Source organism: Etheostoma cragini, chromosome 10, assembly GCF_013103735.1.
Source record: "Etheostoma cragini isolate CJK2018 chromosome 10, CSU_Ecrag_1.0, whole genome shotgun sequence".
NCBI classification, from domain to species: domain Eukaryota; kingdom Metazoa; phylum Chordata; class Actinopteri; order Perciformes; family Percidae; genus Etheostoma; species Etheostoma cragini.
In genome coordinates, this window is record NC_048416.1 from 13,476,877 (window position 1) to 13,495,669 (window position 18,793).

General features: G+C 40.5%; 1 protein-coding gene across 1 annotated transcript in view; it reads right to left on the reverse strand.

Annotated features, from left to right (window-relative positions):
- Positions 1–9,026: 9,026 nt before the first annotated feature.
- Positions 9,027–18,793, reverse strand: part of LOC117951715 (BTB/POZ domain-containing protein KCTD16-like) — a 13,460-nt gene continuing 3,693 nt past the window's right edge. The window contains exon 2 of the mRNA XM_034883572.1: positions 9,027–10,273. Coding sequence (XP_034739463.1) covers positions 9,822–10,273 — 452 coding nt within the window. The 3' untranslated portion in view covers positions 9,027–9,821. The remainder of the gene's footprint in view (positions 10,274–18,793) is intronic.

The following is an 18,793-nucleotide window of genomic DNA, read 5'->3' on the forward strand; positions in this document are numbered from 1 at the left end:
TCCCTTGGAGGGGTTTTGAATGTGCTCCAGGCTCACACACACATACACACACACACTTGTCGTACTCAATTTACATGATGATTTGAGTGTTTAAACACCAGTTCTGCAAAGTATCTAAGTATATCCAGCACAAGACTGAAACCAGGATTTCTAGACACTCCATGTTTTTTTTTTTTTCTAAGGCAGCAGATACTGTGGAATAAGATGTTCTTCGTCCTGTATGTAGGTCTCGTCTCTATTTCTTCAAGGATCTCTGATCCTGCTTGGCCAGGTCTGTAGTCTCCTTTATCTAAAGTTAATCACTCAGCAGACCTGTCCCTGACTCATGGCTGGCATCCAAACTGTGGGTTTATTACACACACACACACACACACACACACACACACACACACACACACACACGCACGCACACACACACATGCAGGGCAGCTCATTCACCTAGCGCATGCACCCCATCTTCAACACACACGACCTTCCTCCTCTCTCACCTTGACTTCACTTTCTTGAGCCCGACCACTTGTTACTTTAAAAACGACTGTCTGAGGCATGAAAACAAATCATAGACAGAGCTGTACTGCAGTTTTAATCACTGTTACTTTTGAGGCTTTGGTTCAGCTTTGTAAGAAGCTTGTAGGTTCAACCCACACGAGTAAGCTCTTTGATTGGGCGATACCCTGTGACAGACCTCTTCTTCATGAGGGTGACTAATTACTAGTGCCCTAATTTGGAAATCAGTCATTCTTTGGCGTGGAAGCATGCCGTTATGTAATACCACAATGAAAATCAAACCCAATCACCCAGGCTTTCAGGGTCTGCAGGATTATTTTTGAGTTTGTTACCATGGCAATCAAATCCATCCCATCGTGGCGTTTCTAGCATGTAGTGAAGGATTACATGGTGATGTCAGACATCTGTGTCAAATCCTTCTCCAGCTCATTTCAGCCATTTGTCATGTTCTCAAATGACAGATGACAGCCTGACACTGGCAGAGAAAGTGAATGCAGTGCAGCTCTATGATGAGTTTCAAACTCTTGTTTTTACCCCACTTCCTTTTTCAGTGTCTTGGCTTCCCAGCTTCGTAGCTCCCCCTGAGGTAATATGGCCTTTGAGGTAAATATCATTTGTTTTGTGGCTTTCCTATGATGGCTGAATAATGGCTTGAAGCATGTGGCTAAATGAGAGTCTGAGGCCGGGGATGGGAGTAATCTCGCCCTTCTTTCCAAGCGCTGACAAAGGCCAATAGAGATTAATGAGAGTGCATGGTTCTTAACACTTTCATTGCTACAAGAGAAACAGCATCTACTCGTCTCTGTGTTGCTTACACTTTTACACTCACAAACTATGTGGTAGTATGTTAGCATCAACACTACACAAGTCAAAAAGACCAGAGTGCAGATAAAACTGTAGCCAGTTTTCATAAATACCTTGAGGTCAGGAATCCAAGTCCCCCATCTTACCACCTCATACAGTCAGTAACCTCTTATTTTAAATATTGTATACCATGTTTTACCCATGCTCGTGGCATGGCTCTGATGATGGCAATGGTGGTCCGTCGGTCCACCACTTTGGTTTAGACTGAACTATCTGAACTATAAAAATATATATAAATCTTACTGTATTTTGCTATTCTGCCACCAGCTAGACAAAGCTTTACTAGTCCTGAGAAATGTCTGGACATTTAGTGGATGGATTTTCACAATTTTGTGCAGACAGAGTTGTTGTTCCTAGACGATGTGTCCTGACTTTGGCGATCCTCTGACCTCTCCTTTACTGCCAACAGCAGGTGGATATTTATGGCTACAGTATGAGTGGAGCGTCTCCACAACTGTTGGATGGATTGCTTCAAAATGCTTTAAAAACCTTCTCCAAACGTTCCCCATACGATGAACTGCATAACCTTTGGTGATGCCTTAACTTTTATTTTGCCCCACCATCAGAGCAAAAGTTAAATGTTTCCAATGCTTTGGACCAAACTAATCCCATTTACCTCAGCTGTAATTTGCATTTATTACTATTAAGCAATTGTTACTCATGATGCCAGCACACTACAGTAAGATGGTTAATATGGTACATGTCATCATTATGCTGGGGACAATGGTACTGCTTAAAGCACTGTGCAGAAGTACAGCTTAAAACCTTATAAGAGTCTATGTTAAATAATATTAATTGTTTTCACAGTCTCTATTTTAGTTCACACACCATATCTCTATCTATCTATTTGGCCATGTTAATTTTTGTTTTTGTTTCTACCATAATCTGAATCGGGAACGTTAATGCTTAATTTTAACTCACCAAAGCAACCACTAGAATATTCATGTGCAGCATTGTTTCCCTGAATTTCACGTTTCCAAATATGTTTTCAGTAATCTGTGCAGATATGTTTAGTGCACTGTTGATATTACAGAGCAATGGTAACAGGTCAGCTGATGTGGATTCAACAAGACCACCATCTGTGTGCTGCATTTAATCTCTGGGAGGATTAATCTGGTACTCCATGGGTAACGTGAGGGTTTCTTACATGCATAATGCACTCAGCTTTGTAAAGAAAATGCCACCCCTTAAAAATACATGCTGCATTCCTGCACTGGAAAGTGACAATGAGATAATCACTTCTCCAGAAAGAAAAAAACTCTGTTTAATAATAAATGTATTTGGCATTAATATGCAGCTTCTGTTGTGTAGTGCTTTACACTGCCATCTTTTAAAACAACAGATTAACCACTGAAAATAGATTGGATTGCGTTCAAAGATTTGTGTCAGAAACAGAGAAGCTTCCTTATTGTGTGCCACATAATAGTCATCTCCCTCCCAGACTGATTTGCTCCAATGTAAATCATTTTTAAGTTCAGATTTGTTTTATTAAACCTGAAGCCTCTCCATTGCCTTGGAGTCAAACTAAATGCTCAAATTTAATGCTAAGATTATTTGGTTATACAGTAATAGTTCTGTAATGCATTCAAAGCGGGGTTTCTCCCTAGGCCCTCGTTAAAAGGCATGAAATAAATTAACAGCTCGCTATCTCGCTGATATGCTAAAAAGGGTTACACAGACAAGGAAATGAGCTCTGAAACTATTTGAGAAGGTTTTTTTAAAGCAACGACACCTCAAGGTATGGTCCGGGCATGCAATTCTAATTGCACAGCGCTAGGAAAATGTTGAGAGGAATTAAGATAACGTTCCCCAACTGATTCTTTAATAGGCTGACACATTTGCTGACACCAGCAATTTTGACAGCGCAAAATCTGACTGACAAAAACAGAAAAATGAAATATTCCTTTTCTCTACTGTACTACAAACTCAATAAAAGTATAAAGGTTCTTGCCATAATTCCAGCCTCCCTCCAGACATAAGAAAGAGTGTAAGTCCTCATCCATTGTCCCATAACATCATAACTGTTCACTTGTCCTGCTGTGTTCATTGTCTGATATCACAGCTCACTGCCAATCTGTGATTATTTTCCAGATTTACAATACAATGTCGTACAGTATTTTATCCTTTGCAATATACTCTCTACTCTGCCTTTGATTTATAATAACCGCTGCCCTGCTCGGCAGCACACACTGCTGAGAGCTCCTTTACATTACGCTGTGGTGTAGTAATGCTGATCTGTAGCCTTTGGAGGTGATTTATGAGCAATGGGATTTCCGGTCAGAACATCTTAACTCAGCCTGTATATTTTCCAGAGCAGTCCTTGAGAAAGGGGTAAGGTAATGAGGGGGAAAATGACGAGTGGAAGACACCATGGCTGTAAATCAGCTTTCCTACAGCTGCCAAGAGGAAAAACTGACTTCTTAACAAGGCAGTGGAGTGGCTTCTCTATGCACTAACAGTGGACTCTTTTTTTCCCAGGGGGAGCCCAGGTGAGCTTGGGTAGGTGCCCAGCTCACGCTCTCCCTCACTTCTTGCTCAGGACCTTTGCCTAATTTGGAACTCTGCATCCGGATCCAGAACCTTTATTTTTTGCACAAATCTGGATGGATACCAGAGGATCCAAGAATGTGTAGAACTGCACGGATACTCACTGTACTGTAATGCTGACAGTTGTCTACGGAAATTAAAGATTGTATGTGTGTTGCTATACCTTAGTGCTGACGCCAGAGCAATGAGCTGATAGCTGAGATAGGGAGATTGCCTGTGTGTGTGTGTGTGTGTGTGTGTGTGTGTGTGTGTGTGTGTGTGTGTGTGTGTGTGTGTGTGTGTGTGTGTGCCCTTTAATGGCAAGGACAGGCCTTCTGTCAACAGGGCCTAATTTGAAGGAAGACCCTTATAGGTCTTGGTCCTCAAGTGTGTATTCATAAATAAATAAAGAGACTCAGTTGCCAGGCCTGCAATAAATCCTACCTTCTTGAATTACATTTTATTATACTGTGAGGTGTTTCTAATTGTGTTTACCCTTGCTGAACGTGTGGACCAAACTTATTGCATTGCTTGTATTAAATCCAGCTCGTTATAAACTGCCAACTGAGTGGACTATGTATTGTAATTTTTTTCACACATCTATGCTTTTTTATGGTCTACAAAAAAGCAAAAAAGCACAGACTTTTTAAAATAAAATATCAAGGGTACCTGTGTAGCTCACCTGGTAGAGCGCACGCCCACATATAGAGGTTTGCTCCTCAAAACAGCAGGCACTGGTTTGACTCCGACCTGCGGCCCTTAACTACATGTCTTCCCCCTCTCTCTCCCATTTCATGTCTTCAGCTGTCTTATAAAAACAAAAGGCCAAAAATGTCCAAAAAATAAAGTAAAACTAAATATCACACTTGTTGTGTTGTGTCTGAAAAATTCATGGACCCCCACAAATTACAGAGTGGGTTCAGCCAAAACATTTTTCTCACTTATCTGTGGTGTTATCTAGCCATACAGATGCTTTGGTTTTACTTTCCCAGGTAGTGTCCCAATGAGATTTTAGCACCCACCTTTACATAAGGGGGGGGGGGGGGGAATGGAGTTCAATCAATCATTAACTCACGTCTCTTTTCAGAAGTCAGTCTCTCGTTATCCTGAATAATCCACAAACCTGACTGTCAACAGTTTTTGAAGGAACATTTTTTTTCAGTGGAGTCTTAACAAACCTGTTTAAAGTCTGTCGATTTTCCAGAGTAACTAGGACACAGTTTTTGGGAAGAGTTTCTGTTAGACATTATTTTTTGTTACTTTTTTAAGCATCACAAACAAAAACTTTATTCCTCTTTGTTGTGGTAGAAGAAAACTTAGAGACTAATATCTAAAAGGATGAAACAAAAACTCATGCATGACTCACAGCAATGCCACCAGAAATAAGTGAAAATGCATGTTTTTGGGTGATTTGGGGAAACTGTCCTTTTAAGTTTAGCTTTTTTTTCTCTGCACAGACTCCTGTGAATTTGAAGTAGAGATCAGCATGGTAAGGGCATTGTCAAATTACATGTTTAACAACCAAATTTGATGATTTGATGATCCTGGCTGAGGCATTAAATGGTGAAGTGGGGGATGAAATGTAAGGGGACGGGGGGCCCACAGACTTAATGGGAATGTTTTGTAGGTCCTTAGTGATCCTGTGTTGGGTCCACATGTGTGTATTACACTAGGGAAGTCCCACCATGCAGCGTATCACTCCCAGTTTTCTGCAAAGGGTGATGGTGATGACATTCACTGTGATTTTGTCATTTTTTCCCCTGGACTTATTTATTATATGTTTCACTGGTATTTCCACATATTAGACTTGGCAGAATTAGGGCAGAGTAAGACCCCAAATGTGCTCTAGGGCTTTCAAATTGGCTCCTATTTCTCAAACTACGTCCCTGCAGGCTCCGCATGAATAAGCGCAGTGTGTAGGCTTAGTATAAGCAAAGCTCTGAGCACAATGGCTTAGAAGGGTGAGACTGAGCCTGTTGACAGTCATAAAGGTCCATGCAATATGTTTTAACAAATAAATAAATGATGTGACACTAATGGGAAAACTGGGCCCCAGGGTTTTAACACAAATATGTTTTGGTGTGACTAAGCCATCTTTCCATTTAAAATATAATAATTTGGGCAAGTATCATCTGGGTAAACCACTTTCAGCTTTTCAGTTTTCAGATGTTTTGTGAGCATGAAACATTTGCACATCATCAACATCTGACCTTTTACAGAAATAGAATATCATGATCATGGGAATACCTTTTTGCCATCATGATAAACAAATATACAAATAAGAAAGACACAGAGAAGTAATCGTCAGGAGAAAGATCTTGAGTCTCCCAGTTAGGCCAACACATTTCAATTCACATCCTGAGATGTCAGTCCTCTAAAATCATTTGAGTGAGCAGAATAAAATGTTGGTGTTTGATATTTATGGAGACACGCTGCAGGCAACAATACCTCTCCAAATAAGAGTCTGGGTATTTTTTCAATAGAAACAGATACATTGCATGTTTTATCTTTGTATTCCGAATGTCAAGCTTAGCAGAAATGATTATGCTGCTGCCTTGATGTATAGATCCAGACCTCTTCCACGTTGCTACAATAACAATCTCACCTCAGATTTATAACATTACAACAAGTAAATTCCAGTCTCTCTCCAAACCTTGTAGTCTAATCCTCATATTCATTGTATGAAAAATGAAATCCTATTTGCTTGGCTTTATATGATGCCTCTATTATTCCATGTGTGAATAACACATTTCAATTTTCTGTGGGTGCCTAATATCTGATAAGCAGGGCAATTCTCCCACTCTCAGGCTTTGCGGTAATTTTCTAATACAAGGGCAGTAATCATTCTGTCAGTCTCATGCTAAAGAAAGCTTTTGTGGGAAATGTAACGCCTAGAGGCAACCCTGCCAGATAATTGAGGGCAGTTAGTGGTGGCAGTGATGCTTTTTGATTGAAGAGTTAATGTTACTTTGCATCGTAGAGGAGGATGTTAGTTATCGACCGTCTACAAAGACTGTAAGACCGGGGCCAGGATCTTAGGCTATTGATCTGTAAGGAAAGCAGCGTGGCAACGTCTGCGTTCAGGTGGTTCTGTGGGATAGAACAGCAAGGTCACCCAGGCTGGGCCAGGCCAGGCCAGGCCAGGCAACGCTGTGACGTATTGCACATTTGATACGCAAGAACAGATTCATTGATTTTTTTATTTGAGTATTAGAATTCAGATTGTGCTAAGTGCCGGGCAAAACGCCATCCAAAGCGGATCTGTTTTTCAAAGACGGGAAAAGGGGCATTGGATTTCAAACTGAGAGATTTTATGCTGTGTTACTATTGAATGGAAGCTGAAAGGAAGAGATATGGGTCTGAGTGCCGAATGGAGGAGATGCCACTGTATCTCTGACAAATTCATTATGTTACTATCCACTTCCAGGTTTTTGCCATTTTATTCTCTGCTGGAGTATTAAGATTCCTTTTTTATGAGTTTCTGGAAGTCCATTCACATCCTGACCCATATCTCTCCTTAGTTAAATAGCAGCTAAATAGAGACTTAAAAGCAGAGATTTTTTTTACTTTCTTTTTGTAAACTAAGGTTGTAGGCTGTTTTATTTTTCTGTCCAGGATTATTGGTTTCAGTTTGCATTGGTGCCTAAACTGACAAAGCTAGAAGGGCTTTGGGAGTTTATGTTTTATAATTTTGTTATTGTCATATGCATTTTTGCACATGGAGTAAATGTAACAAAGCGTTACTCTTTGAACTTGTTGTAGGGCACACACTGTCCCAAGAGAGAAGCAGTTCCTCTTCATCTTTCATTACACAGGCTGTTTTGGGGGTTGCAGTGATGCGGTCCCTAAGCCTTGCTCCTTATGGATGCAATGTGGCAGTACTGCAAAAAATCTGTTTGCTAAAAATAGTGCTCTCTATAAATGGTGCTTGTGATGAACAGCTATGGATCTCTTCCCATTTCTTTGAGATCATCCCAAGAGAATGAGGCACACACTGAAATGTCAACAAGGAGGGATCTATTTCAAGTCTCAAAGAAGCCAGTTTTTGTGAGCGGTTGGTTGGCTGGTGATGGCGAATGCAAAACAAATGAAGACACTTTTGTTTTCTGCCCTGCGCAGTCTTAAATCTTAAACATAGTTATTGTGCTTACATGCAAAATCATGTCACCTCTGACAAGAGAAACATGGGAACATGATGCTATTGCTATAGGATTTTATTTCAACCTGGGTCTTGTTCTAACAATTGGAGCATTTTTTACTATAAGTCATGCTGACTTTGCACCCGCCATCTCAGTTGTAGAGATTTAAAAGATATGCCTCAAGCAAAGCACTGGGTTAGTTTGCACAGTTAGCTTTTAGCCAGACATGCAAACGTTTTGCAGGTAATTAAACACAATTATATATGATCTAAGGCTTTGGGAATGCTAAACAAGATTCCAACACTATAACTATAGCACTTTGCACAGCACACCACTTCAGCGTGTAGCCTGGGTAAACCAATGCTAAAGCTGAAGCTTGTTAGGCAGCAGTGCCAAGCTTAAAATTAGCATATTTTGAGGAAAACTATCGTACATGAGTCATAAACACGAGAATAAATACATGTAAAAATGTAATTTTACAAAACAACGATTTTTTGACACGCCAACAAATCACATCAGAGTTTTTGTTAACGCAAGTTGGCGTAACCATGATGTGTGGGTATGTGTCCATCAGTCAAACTATTTTTGTGACAGATAACATTAAATTGCAAGACAGCACGGCTGGAAGCTTGTTCATATTGTGCATGAAAACAGTTAAGCCATAGGCTAAGAAAAATAAATAAATATTGGGCTTACTGGTGCATTCAAAACAACTCAACTTGAACATGCATATTGTGAGAAAGCCTAAGCTCCATCACGAGTCACTGTCTGTGAATTGTTAAATGGACAAATAATCTTATCTTAAAAATGTTATCCTACATACGCCAACCCTGTTGTCAGGCCTTTTTGTTATGACTGTTGAGCTGTGATTGGTCAATCCCTGTTTGGGGGAAATTTAGTGATTGAATTATGAGAATAAGGCTCTAAATTCTGAATTTCTGTCTTAATCTTAATTAACTGAAGAACACATAAAGGTCCAATAAGTATCAATACAATTCCCACCCATTTATTAGTTTTTTTTTGCACATTTACAATCAAGGATTAGTCAAATATCCATTGACATTACTCTATCTCCTACATAACATCATTTATCCAACACGTAATGACAACATTGGACAAAAAGATTTACAATGGCAAACAGATCTAGGCAGTGCTTTCCTCATTTAAATTAGCCCCACTCATAACACACCATTTTAACCCATCACACAAAACAATGAATTTAAAGTTTGTTTGATATTGCATAATTATGCTAAGGGTGAAATGACATGCAGTGCTGATATCAAAGCCTTATTTAAGTACATGTGTTATCAGTGGAGTAGGCTATAGTGATATTCCATTGCTAACTCTCAGCACCATATGGGTACATCCATTAAAAAAAACAAAAAAACTATGCTATTGTGGGCAATTGCACATAAAGTGTGTGATAGGTTGATGATTTAAAATGATGTTGCCCCTGAGGTTGCTTTGTTGCTTCAACTAGTGATATAGTAGTTAGTACACTGCCTGCTATTTGAAGTGAAGACAGGGTCAGTGATGTAAGCCCCAACAGGAGTAACCTGATTTACACATGTGCATATCATCCACAACACTGTGCATACTTTACAAATTAATGACTCAAACTGCCTTGTACTTTGTGTGCTCAGCTATTCATGCTAAAGGGACAGTGGCCATGGTTTTTTTCTAATACAGTTTGTGCCTTAGAGGGTGCTATTGCTTACGCAGTTAATACTCTCCATTGATGGAGCAATAATACTTCAATCCCTTTCTTCTTCTTCACACTCATATTTAGAGACGGTACTTTCTCAGGAGCTCTGATTGCCACATGTATTTCCTCTCCGGAAAGCGATCAGGAATTCGAATGCGCCTGAACTCCTGGATGCATTTCTCCAGCTCCTGCTCTGGAGTCAACTTCTCCTTGTTGGCTTTCCTTTTTGCGGCCTCTCGTTCTCGGACCCCGAAGGTTCTCACTCGCAGCATGTCAGTCTTGCGGCGCATCTCTGCCTGCTGCAGCATGTGAACTGGTCCTTTGGGCATGGGACGGTCCAGCGTCTGGACATTGGCGCGCCGGCTCACGGGACCACAGATGACGGTTCCTTGAGGGGAACTGGCCTCCGACTGGGTCTCAGAACAGGAAGTAGAGAGCTCATTGAAGGAAGTGCCGCTCTCTCCTTCACGTTCGCTTTTGTGGCTCTTGCAGCAACAATCACAGTGAGAGGACAACCACCTTGAGGACCCGCCTGGAAAACACACACACACACACACACACACATACACACACACACACACACACACACACACGCACACACACACACACAAACACATACAAACTAAGTTGTTACTTGTATTGACCACATGCAGTACATTTGCTGTTGTGACTAGACCTACTCTCATGCAGAACTACACTGTAAATGAAAGTCCCAGCTGTCTGTATTGTGACAGATTCCAGCTGTAATCAAAAGGAACAGTTGCACTGATCAAGCAAATGCTGACAAATGCCTACACACCACTTTCGATGTTGTACAAATATCTGTAAATGAATACCAACTGAGTGTGTGTGGGTATTTGTGGGCTACAGATGTAAGAACATGCAAGTTATTGGCTTTGACATTTAATTGCTGAATTTCAAAGAGGTTGTGGGCTGTGCATATTGCTTTTTTTCCGATAAGGAGAGGCACCAGAGCTTGGCGTGGTTCAGTACAGCTCCCCGAAAGACCTTTCTCATTTCCCAAGGCAAAGCTTGTCTTGCTGACTTGTATTAAGAAGATTGTACGGTGTACTATATTTTTCTTTTCAGATCACTCGATAAGTTGCTTTCTACCTCTAGGCAACAAGGTACAAAAGATAGATAAACACAATGTATAATTTATCTCGGGTGGTAACAGAACCGGGTCAGTGAATAGATGTACCTGCAGGTGTCCTGACCACCTGAAATGAAGTACGGACAGGCAGTGAACCAGATAGAAACAAAACATTTTAATAGTCTACATATTTCCTCTTATTCTTGTACACTTCTTGTATAGTCTCACATCCTCCTACACTGCTAATTATGAACCAGAAATGCAGTGCTGTACTGCCCGCTGGCTTGTGAAGTGTTCAAGTAAAGACAGTAAACACTGTAGCTGTCTTTCATTTCCAAAAATACCCCTGAACTATGGTGTCTTTTAGATGTACAACAGGTAGAAATGTGCAGTGTTGAAAGCTGCTGGTGCTCTATGTAAAATAAACAACAGTGTATGAGGAATACACTCATGCAAACAGACTAAAAACCTCTTAATGGCTTTTTCCAATATGATGATACAGACTCAATAGCAATGATATCTCAGAGGGAGCAATGATTTGTCCATTACCTCCTTCCAGTGCATGCACCAATTTATACTGAATAGAGTTCAAGAAGGATTTGAACCTCTCTGCGCACACTGTAATAATGACCTTATCTCTAGTGAGATGATTGCATTGAGCTGATAGTGAGAGAGTCACTAACAGCTTTTTAATGGCTAATCCATGAGTAAAGGGGCCAATCAGTGCAGCAATTTCCCCCCGCAGAAAATGAATCTAGCTGAATCCAGCACATGAGCAACACCAGACAAATGGATGCAGGGCCTTTAGTGAGGAGGATCAGAAGGAAGGAGGCTGAGCATTGTTTCTAAATGGATGGATGGATGCTGTAGTCCAGAGGGGCAATCCGTTCAGGAAACTTGCCAACCGCCAATAAAAGCTTTATAACATTTTCAGCCCATGCAGGAGAATGAATTATATTAAAGTCACTGAGAGGCTCAATACACCTGGGCATGCATTGCGTTTTATACAGTAATTTGTCTAAATGAAGCATTGACATGGACAACCCTATAATGCAAAAACATCTGCATGTGTCCAGACACAACCACAAACTAAGTGTTGGGGATAAAGGGTCAAGCTTTGATGCCCTCCTCAGAGCCAAGACAGGAAACGACTAAGAGCCTTGTCAGAACACAGTCATTCGTGCCTACATTTAAACAAGTTGCTGTGTGATACACTTTGGTATCTTTTCAGGGAAGCTATTGATTGCATTTTGTTTTCCTCATATCAATATAGCCTGTCTATGAGATCATATTCCAAACACATTAAAAGACTGGGCCAGGTCCTCAGACCAGACTTCTGCTGCGTCTGCACTTCTCATAAATGAGACAGAGATAGAGAGTCAAGTTCGGCATAGAGGCATGCAGGCGTGTCACACAGCGTATCCTCTAACTCCTTTCCATCTTAAATGAAAGCTGGGATGTTCGTCCTCGTGCCTGAAAAAGGTCAGAGTTTTATGGAAATTCAACTGCTTAAATATTGGATTAAAATTACACAATTTTACCCATTAAGAGGTTTTAAATGGCAGAAAAGTAGGACATGGTGGGGGTTGAAGGAACAGGGCTCTGACAAACCATAATTCAAATGTCAGTGGCTTTCATGCCAGACAGTGTGTTTGTTTTCATCTGTGCCTCTAAACTGACTCATCGAGGGTGTGTGATGATGATTATTCCTTTAACAGCAGAGCAGCTTTGTGCTTTGGTCATGTAATCTGAGAGGCATACAATAAATAAAGCGGGACAAGAAAGACTCATCTCTCAAGCTCATGTTGTTATAACAAATAACCAGGAGGCCATATCATAATTTATTTCAGATTTGTACTTGAGTGACCCAAAGCTGTCTTCTTTTTAAATGTAGTGATGATGTGAACTGTGCCCTCAGTCTAAATAAATAAAAATAAGTTTTGGTAATAATAAGTTTGAATACAAGCTGTCGAAGTCAGGCCAAAAAGACACTTAACTTTAGATTTTTTTTGTAATTAACTTTCTTTTCCCAGCCTCATCAAACTCCTCCGAGGCTGAGTGGTGTGAATCATCTTCACATCCTTTAGATGGTCCTTGGTTAAAGTATAACATTCTCCAGCCAAGACTTTGGGCGTGAACAAACAAAATAGGGAGAAAAAAGGGAGTCCTGATTAGTTAGTGAAAAAAACTATAAGCGGTGATATTCTCTGGCAGGTTAAATATGCATATTCATGCAGCCAGTCAGGGAGTTAAGTTCATATGAACCGAGACGCTCTGATCTTAGATCTTGTATTCTCCAGCTCCAATATCCAGTCACACACAAATATTTTTTACTCTGCCACTGCCTCAGGAAGAGTGTAGTTTATATGCTTGTTAACTCACAAATTAGGCCAGCATGTCCTTGCAGCTGAAAAAAGGCTTGTCTTGCAAAGGCAGAGACACTGGGGTGAGGGAAATCTATTTCACAGAGATAGTCCTTTTAGCTGCAAAAGTATCACTTCAGCAGTTTGTGTCCAGCCTAACTGATGGGTAAAGCCATACTCTATAATAATGTCAGTAATTTATGCATACAATTGAATTTGTCAATGTTAATTACCTCCATCCAGCCTGCTCTACTTCGCTAAAACAACCCTCATCAGCATCAGTGATGAGAAAGAGCTGGAGAAGAATAGTCAGGGTACTACAACAAGCTTTACATAATAATTCAGGGACACTCGTACTCACTCATAAACCTATTACTGCCCTGGCCCAAATGATCTGTTTTCCATGGGGAGAGTGACAGGTTCATTGGCTGATTGTTAATGGCAAGGGGGAGCTGTCCACTCCCAAAGTCGGAGGGTGGCTGCCTCTCTGAGTGTCTCCCTGACAGCGAGATGATCAAGCAACTTAGACAGCTTCAAAGGTCTATATCAGCCTCTCCCCTGTGGGGCCGTGTCCTGACCCAGAACCACAGCCCCACTGCACAAGCACAGAAGCAAGATGAGGCTGGGAGAAAGCGAGGAAGGTGTCCTGAGCATCAAGCTCTTGTCATCACTTAAACAAAGCCTCAAGAGGCTGGTGGAAAGACGAGGGGCGATTCTGGTCCTCCGTCCTGTCAAGTAGGTGATATTCAAGGAGTTACATCTAAGGTCAAGCATCAGTTGCTTTTTTATTTCCTTTATCACTGAATTAAAATGAGTCAATGATTTGGAGAGAAAAAAATACACACATATCTACAGTTGACCACTAAACAAGCTTTCATTTGCTCTTTAAACAGGCTACCCACTAAAACCTTGACTAACTTACTAAGCTTACCTCCTGCATGGGATCCCCTATAGAAAAATCTCAGCTCTGCCCACAATGGGAGCTTCATCATCCAAGTAGCCGTTAGTGTTTCTGGAGGGAGCATTAAGATGTTGGATGTCAGATGGTAAGAGATGTTATACCTGTTCTCAAACAGCTATGGAGCACAAGGTAACCAGGGACTTAAAAAAAGAAAATATTGAAATGATGTCTAAAAATAATTATCAGTTCATTATCAGTTCGGTTCTAGGTTTCATAAGGAACGTACTTGAGGTTTTAAGTTTTTATGTTTACCTTTAATGCAGTCATTGCTTTCACTCTTTTTAATATGGAAACTGCAAATTGCTTACTCTGGGTAATCCATCAAAGTCCATATTGAGTCTTTTTAATTGTCAAAATTGTATAAACATCACTTGGTAATGAAGTTACCAGCAGAGACTTTTTTTCTCTTGTTGGTGCGTTCAAGGGCACTCCCAACATCTGTGATTTGTGAGTCAGCAGTCATTACAGCAGTCAATACAGAAGAGGATCAATCAGCATCAGAACGACAGTGTGAGAGAGTTTGTTCTTAAAACTTTGACAAAATCATTGCAACAGATGACCTATTTTATGCATGTCTGCAAGTTTATTTAAATGCTATAGTGAGATAACATAGAAACTAACAACTGTATAGAAATCAACACAAAAACGTGTAGTAGGATTTAGAAAACACATGACAGTGCTGTGGAGAATACTGTTTGCAATCAATGACCTAATCCATGAAAAACCACAAGCATAGTCCTTCCAAATTCATTGCATGTGGCTTTAAAAAAAATGATTTCAAAATTTTATTTTCCTTTTGCATCTGCAGCTTTTCAATAAGCTCAGGTTTGTTCCCAAGGTGAGCCAGATTGTCTACTTGAACTGATGAAGTGCACAAGGTGCTGCAATCATTGTGAGAAATAATGGCAGAAGCACACACCCGCGCCTTTTTTCTGACCGTCTTTCTGCCCAGGTGCTCTTTAAGACGTATATGAGTTATTCATGATGGCACCATCCATCTCTTATAGGCACTGGCAATCCATCCAGACTCCAAACCGGCTCTCTAGGAGCTTGGGGACTGCCCAATCTTTGCCTCCATTAAACCCAAGCAATTGATTACTCCCTGCCCCCCATCCAACTCTCTTCTTGCCGCCATTGTTAAGGAGCCATTATGGCCACACATCATCCCATACCCAGCCCAAATGAGGACTGCACAGTTATATTAACAGAGCACACCTGGCATGTATAATCATTCTCCATCTTGACTGTACGTGTTTCCCATTTTGACAAGGCACTTCTGCACAGCCATTTCAGATGGGGACAGATGAAACTATTTCTGATGTTACCGGTCTTACTGTTTAATGATGATTTGCTCTGTCTGTGTGTTGTGGAAGCAGTAATGTCAAAGCAGGTTGTGATGTAATTGTATCCATGATGATGGCTAATTCTCATCTATAAATTGACCATATTTTGAATTATAATAAAAAATAAAACTTACATTTTAAATTGCCTATAAAATAGGTTAGAAATTATCTTTCTAAAATTGTACCTCCATCATGCATGACTGACAATGCTGAAAATACTTAGGGATTATTAATCACTACAGCAATAATGTTGTCACTGCCAATTGAAAAAACTAAATGTCCCTACATGTCCGCTTGACACATACACTCTACATCAGAGACGGGAACAGAGGCCAGCGTGGAAGAATTGAACACCGACTGACTTCTCTGCTGGGCATCCTGCTATCTTGTATCTGTCGGACGTTGACCTGGACTCCGTGCCTGCGTTGGTTTCCAGCATGATGTCACAAGCTGTGACTTGGCTGGATCTTGAAGTGCTAGTGCCATTAAACCGGGTAACTCTTTGTCTATGTGCCAATCTGATGGCCACATTCTACTTTATGATGAATCATCCACGAGTTAAAGAAGCTGATGGGATTACATTTCACTGGAATTCTGCTTTGTAAGATTTCTTTCGACAAATAAAAACGGTTTGTTTGATTGATTGATTGCTTGATTGATTGATCTATTTATTTATTTATTGATTGATTGATGGAAAATAACCCGACAGAATCCCCTGTCACCAGGATAACTAAACATTTTGACTTACTAAATAATATTTTTTAAATTTTGATTTTTCTCATAATGTTGACTTAAATGTCATAATTTTGACTTGCATCTCATAGTTTTTATATCATAATTGTAATTTACCTTGGTTTTCCATGACTATTTCTGTGTTTCCATACATACAGTATGTATCCCCTACTGAATGCAATGCAATTAAAGATGCTGCAACCAGCTGTTCTCTGTCCCATTTAGTCTAATGTGTGGTGGTTCTGTGGTGGATCTGTTTTTTTGTGAACTTTATTTCTATATTTTCAAATTACATAGAAGAAAGATACAACATGTTACCAACCCGTCCCAACCCAACCTCCAAGGATCAAACAACAACAAAAGAGGGGGAAAAAATAAAAATATTTAATAAAAAAAATTAAATAAATGAAAGAGAAAAAGAGGTGGGTACACAAATATAGCTACACACAGTTCCTGAACCTCACGTCACACTGCTCAGACTGGCAACATTATGCAGCATCATAACACATATAACGTTATACGATTGATGGGCAAAGGAGAATTACATCATGTGAGGGATACATTTTCAACAAATTCTATAAAGGGGGCCCAGGTTTTTGCACATCTATCCCATATCTACAAATTATTACGATTATATCTCAACTTCTCTAATGACTTAGCAAAGAGCATCTCTTTGACTCAGTGTCTAAACGAGGGAGGTATCACAGACTTCCAGTGTAAAAGAATTTGTCTCCGGGCTAGAAGTGTAAGAAATGCTACAGCGTTTGCCTGGAGGACCATCAATTTTTTTTCTGATGGGAACAGCCCGAAAACAGCAACTGTTGGATCAAGAGCCACTGTAGCCACTGAGACCGCTTCAAAGTACCTCGCACAGAAGTTGTTAGGTGAATTGCAAGACCAGAACATGTGACCCAATTTAGCTGGACTGTGACCGCACCTCGGGTAAACAGGATTGGTGCCGGGATATATTTTGGCAAGTTTCTCAGGTGAATAATGCAATCGATGCACAATTTTAAATTGAATAAGGCCATGTCTTGTGCATAAAGAGGTGGTGTGTATGCGTTTTAAACTACATCACCATGTCTCGTTGGACAATGTAACGCCCAAGTCCTCTTCCCATGCCATGCATTATCCCACTGGAGGGGGCGGGTACTGTTTTGTAGATTTTAGACACCCTTCTTTTCATTGTAGGGTCCAGGACCAGTATGGTATCAATTGCACTTTTCCGTAGTAAAGAGGGAAATGGGAAGTGTTTCTTAGCAGCGCTGCGTACCTATAAGTATCTGAAAAAATGATTGTTGGGGAGGTTGTGGTCTTTTTGTAATTTGTCAAATGAAGCAAATTAGCCCTTGACAAAGACGTCACCAAAAAATACCAAATCATTCTTATGCCATGCTTGGAAGACAGTGTCAATCTGGGATGGAGGAAACAAATGATTGTTTGCTAGTGGAAGCAAAGAAATTGCCTGACTGAAATGAAAATATTTCCTGAATTAAAACCATATTTTAAGAGTGTTTTGGACAACTGAGTTCAAACCATGACGACCTACGCTGACGGGTAGGGGGCCACTCAGGATAGACATGGGTAAGAGTGGGTGATTGGGGTTAAGTTCCATAGAGGCCCATGTTGGCCCTTCTTTGTTTCTGTATGTAGGAATCCAGTGATTCAGTTTGGAGATGTTGACTGACCAGTAATAAAACAAAACGTTAAGCAAACCCTGTTCACCTGCTTCCTTAGGCATCTCCAGGTAAGCTGTTTTAATTTGAGGGGTGGAGTTTTTCCAAAAAAAGGAGGTAATATCACTATTCAGCTTTTTGATCCAGGACTTGGTTTGTATGATGGGGATAATCTGAAATAGTTGTAAGAATCGAGGCAATCTTAACCATGTTTACTCGGCCTGCCAGTGTAAAAAGGAGTTCAGACCATCTTTGGAAATCCTGTCTTGTGCGCTTTAGCAACAATTTGAAATTGTAGTTGTATGGGTCTTTGTAATGTTGTGTAACCCTGATACCCAAATAGCTTACCTGCTTTAATGCATGCTCTGGTTTTTTCAAACGGTGAACACATCACACCTGATAGACTATAACATCACCGTGACCATCAGGAGCAAAAACTTGTGTTCATGATGAACCCGCGGACCACGGCGGCCTCCAGGGGAGAATGCCCTTTTCCCATTATAATCATCTGTTTTAGTCTGTGGGGAAAACAGCAGCATATATCCTACTGACCTGGAGTGGTTGACAATAATTGAGAGTAGAATTTCTTAACTTTATGAGAGAACGAGTCCCCTGACTCTTGATACAGATGATTCTATGCAGTAAAATGATGAATATCTACAGTTGGCAATTTGGGGACTGGAGTGTACTATTACTGAGCGTCAGTGGAGCTTTGAACAAGAAGAGTAACATGGATGATGCTCAGGAACTGACAGGCTGGAAGAACATTTCTCAATTTATTACCTGCGCTGGATTGCTCTTTTTACACTCTGAACAAAAAACCCAGCATCCCTGTTACACTCCATATGAGCCTGTGATTTGATGGGGGGGGGGGGGGGGGGGGG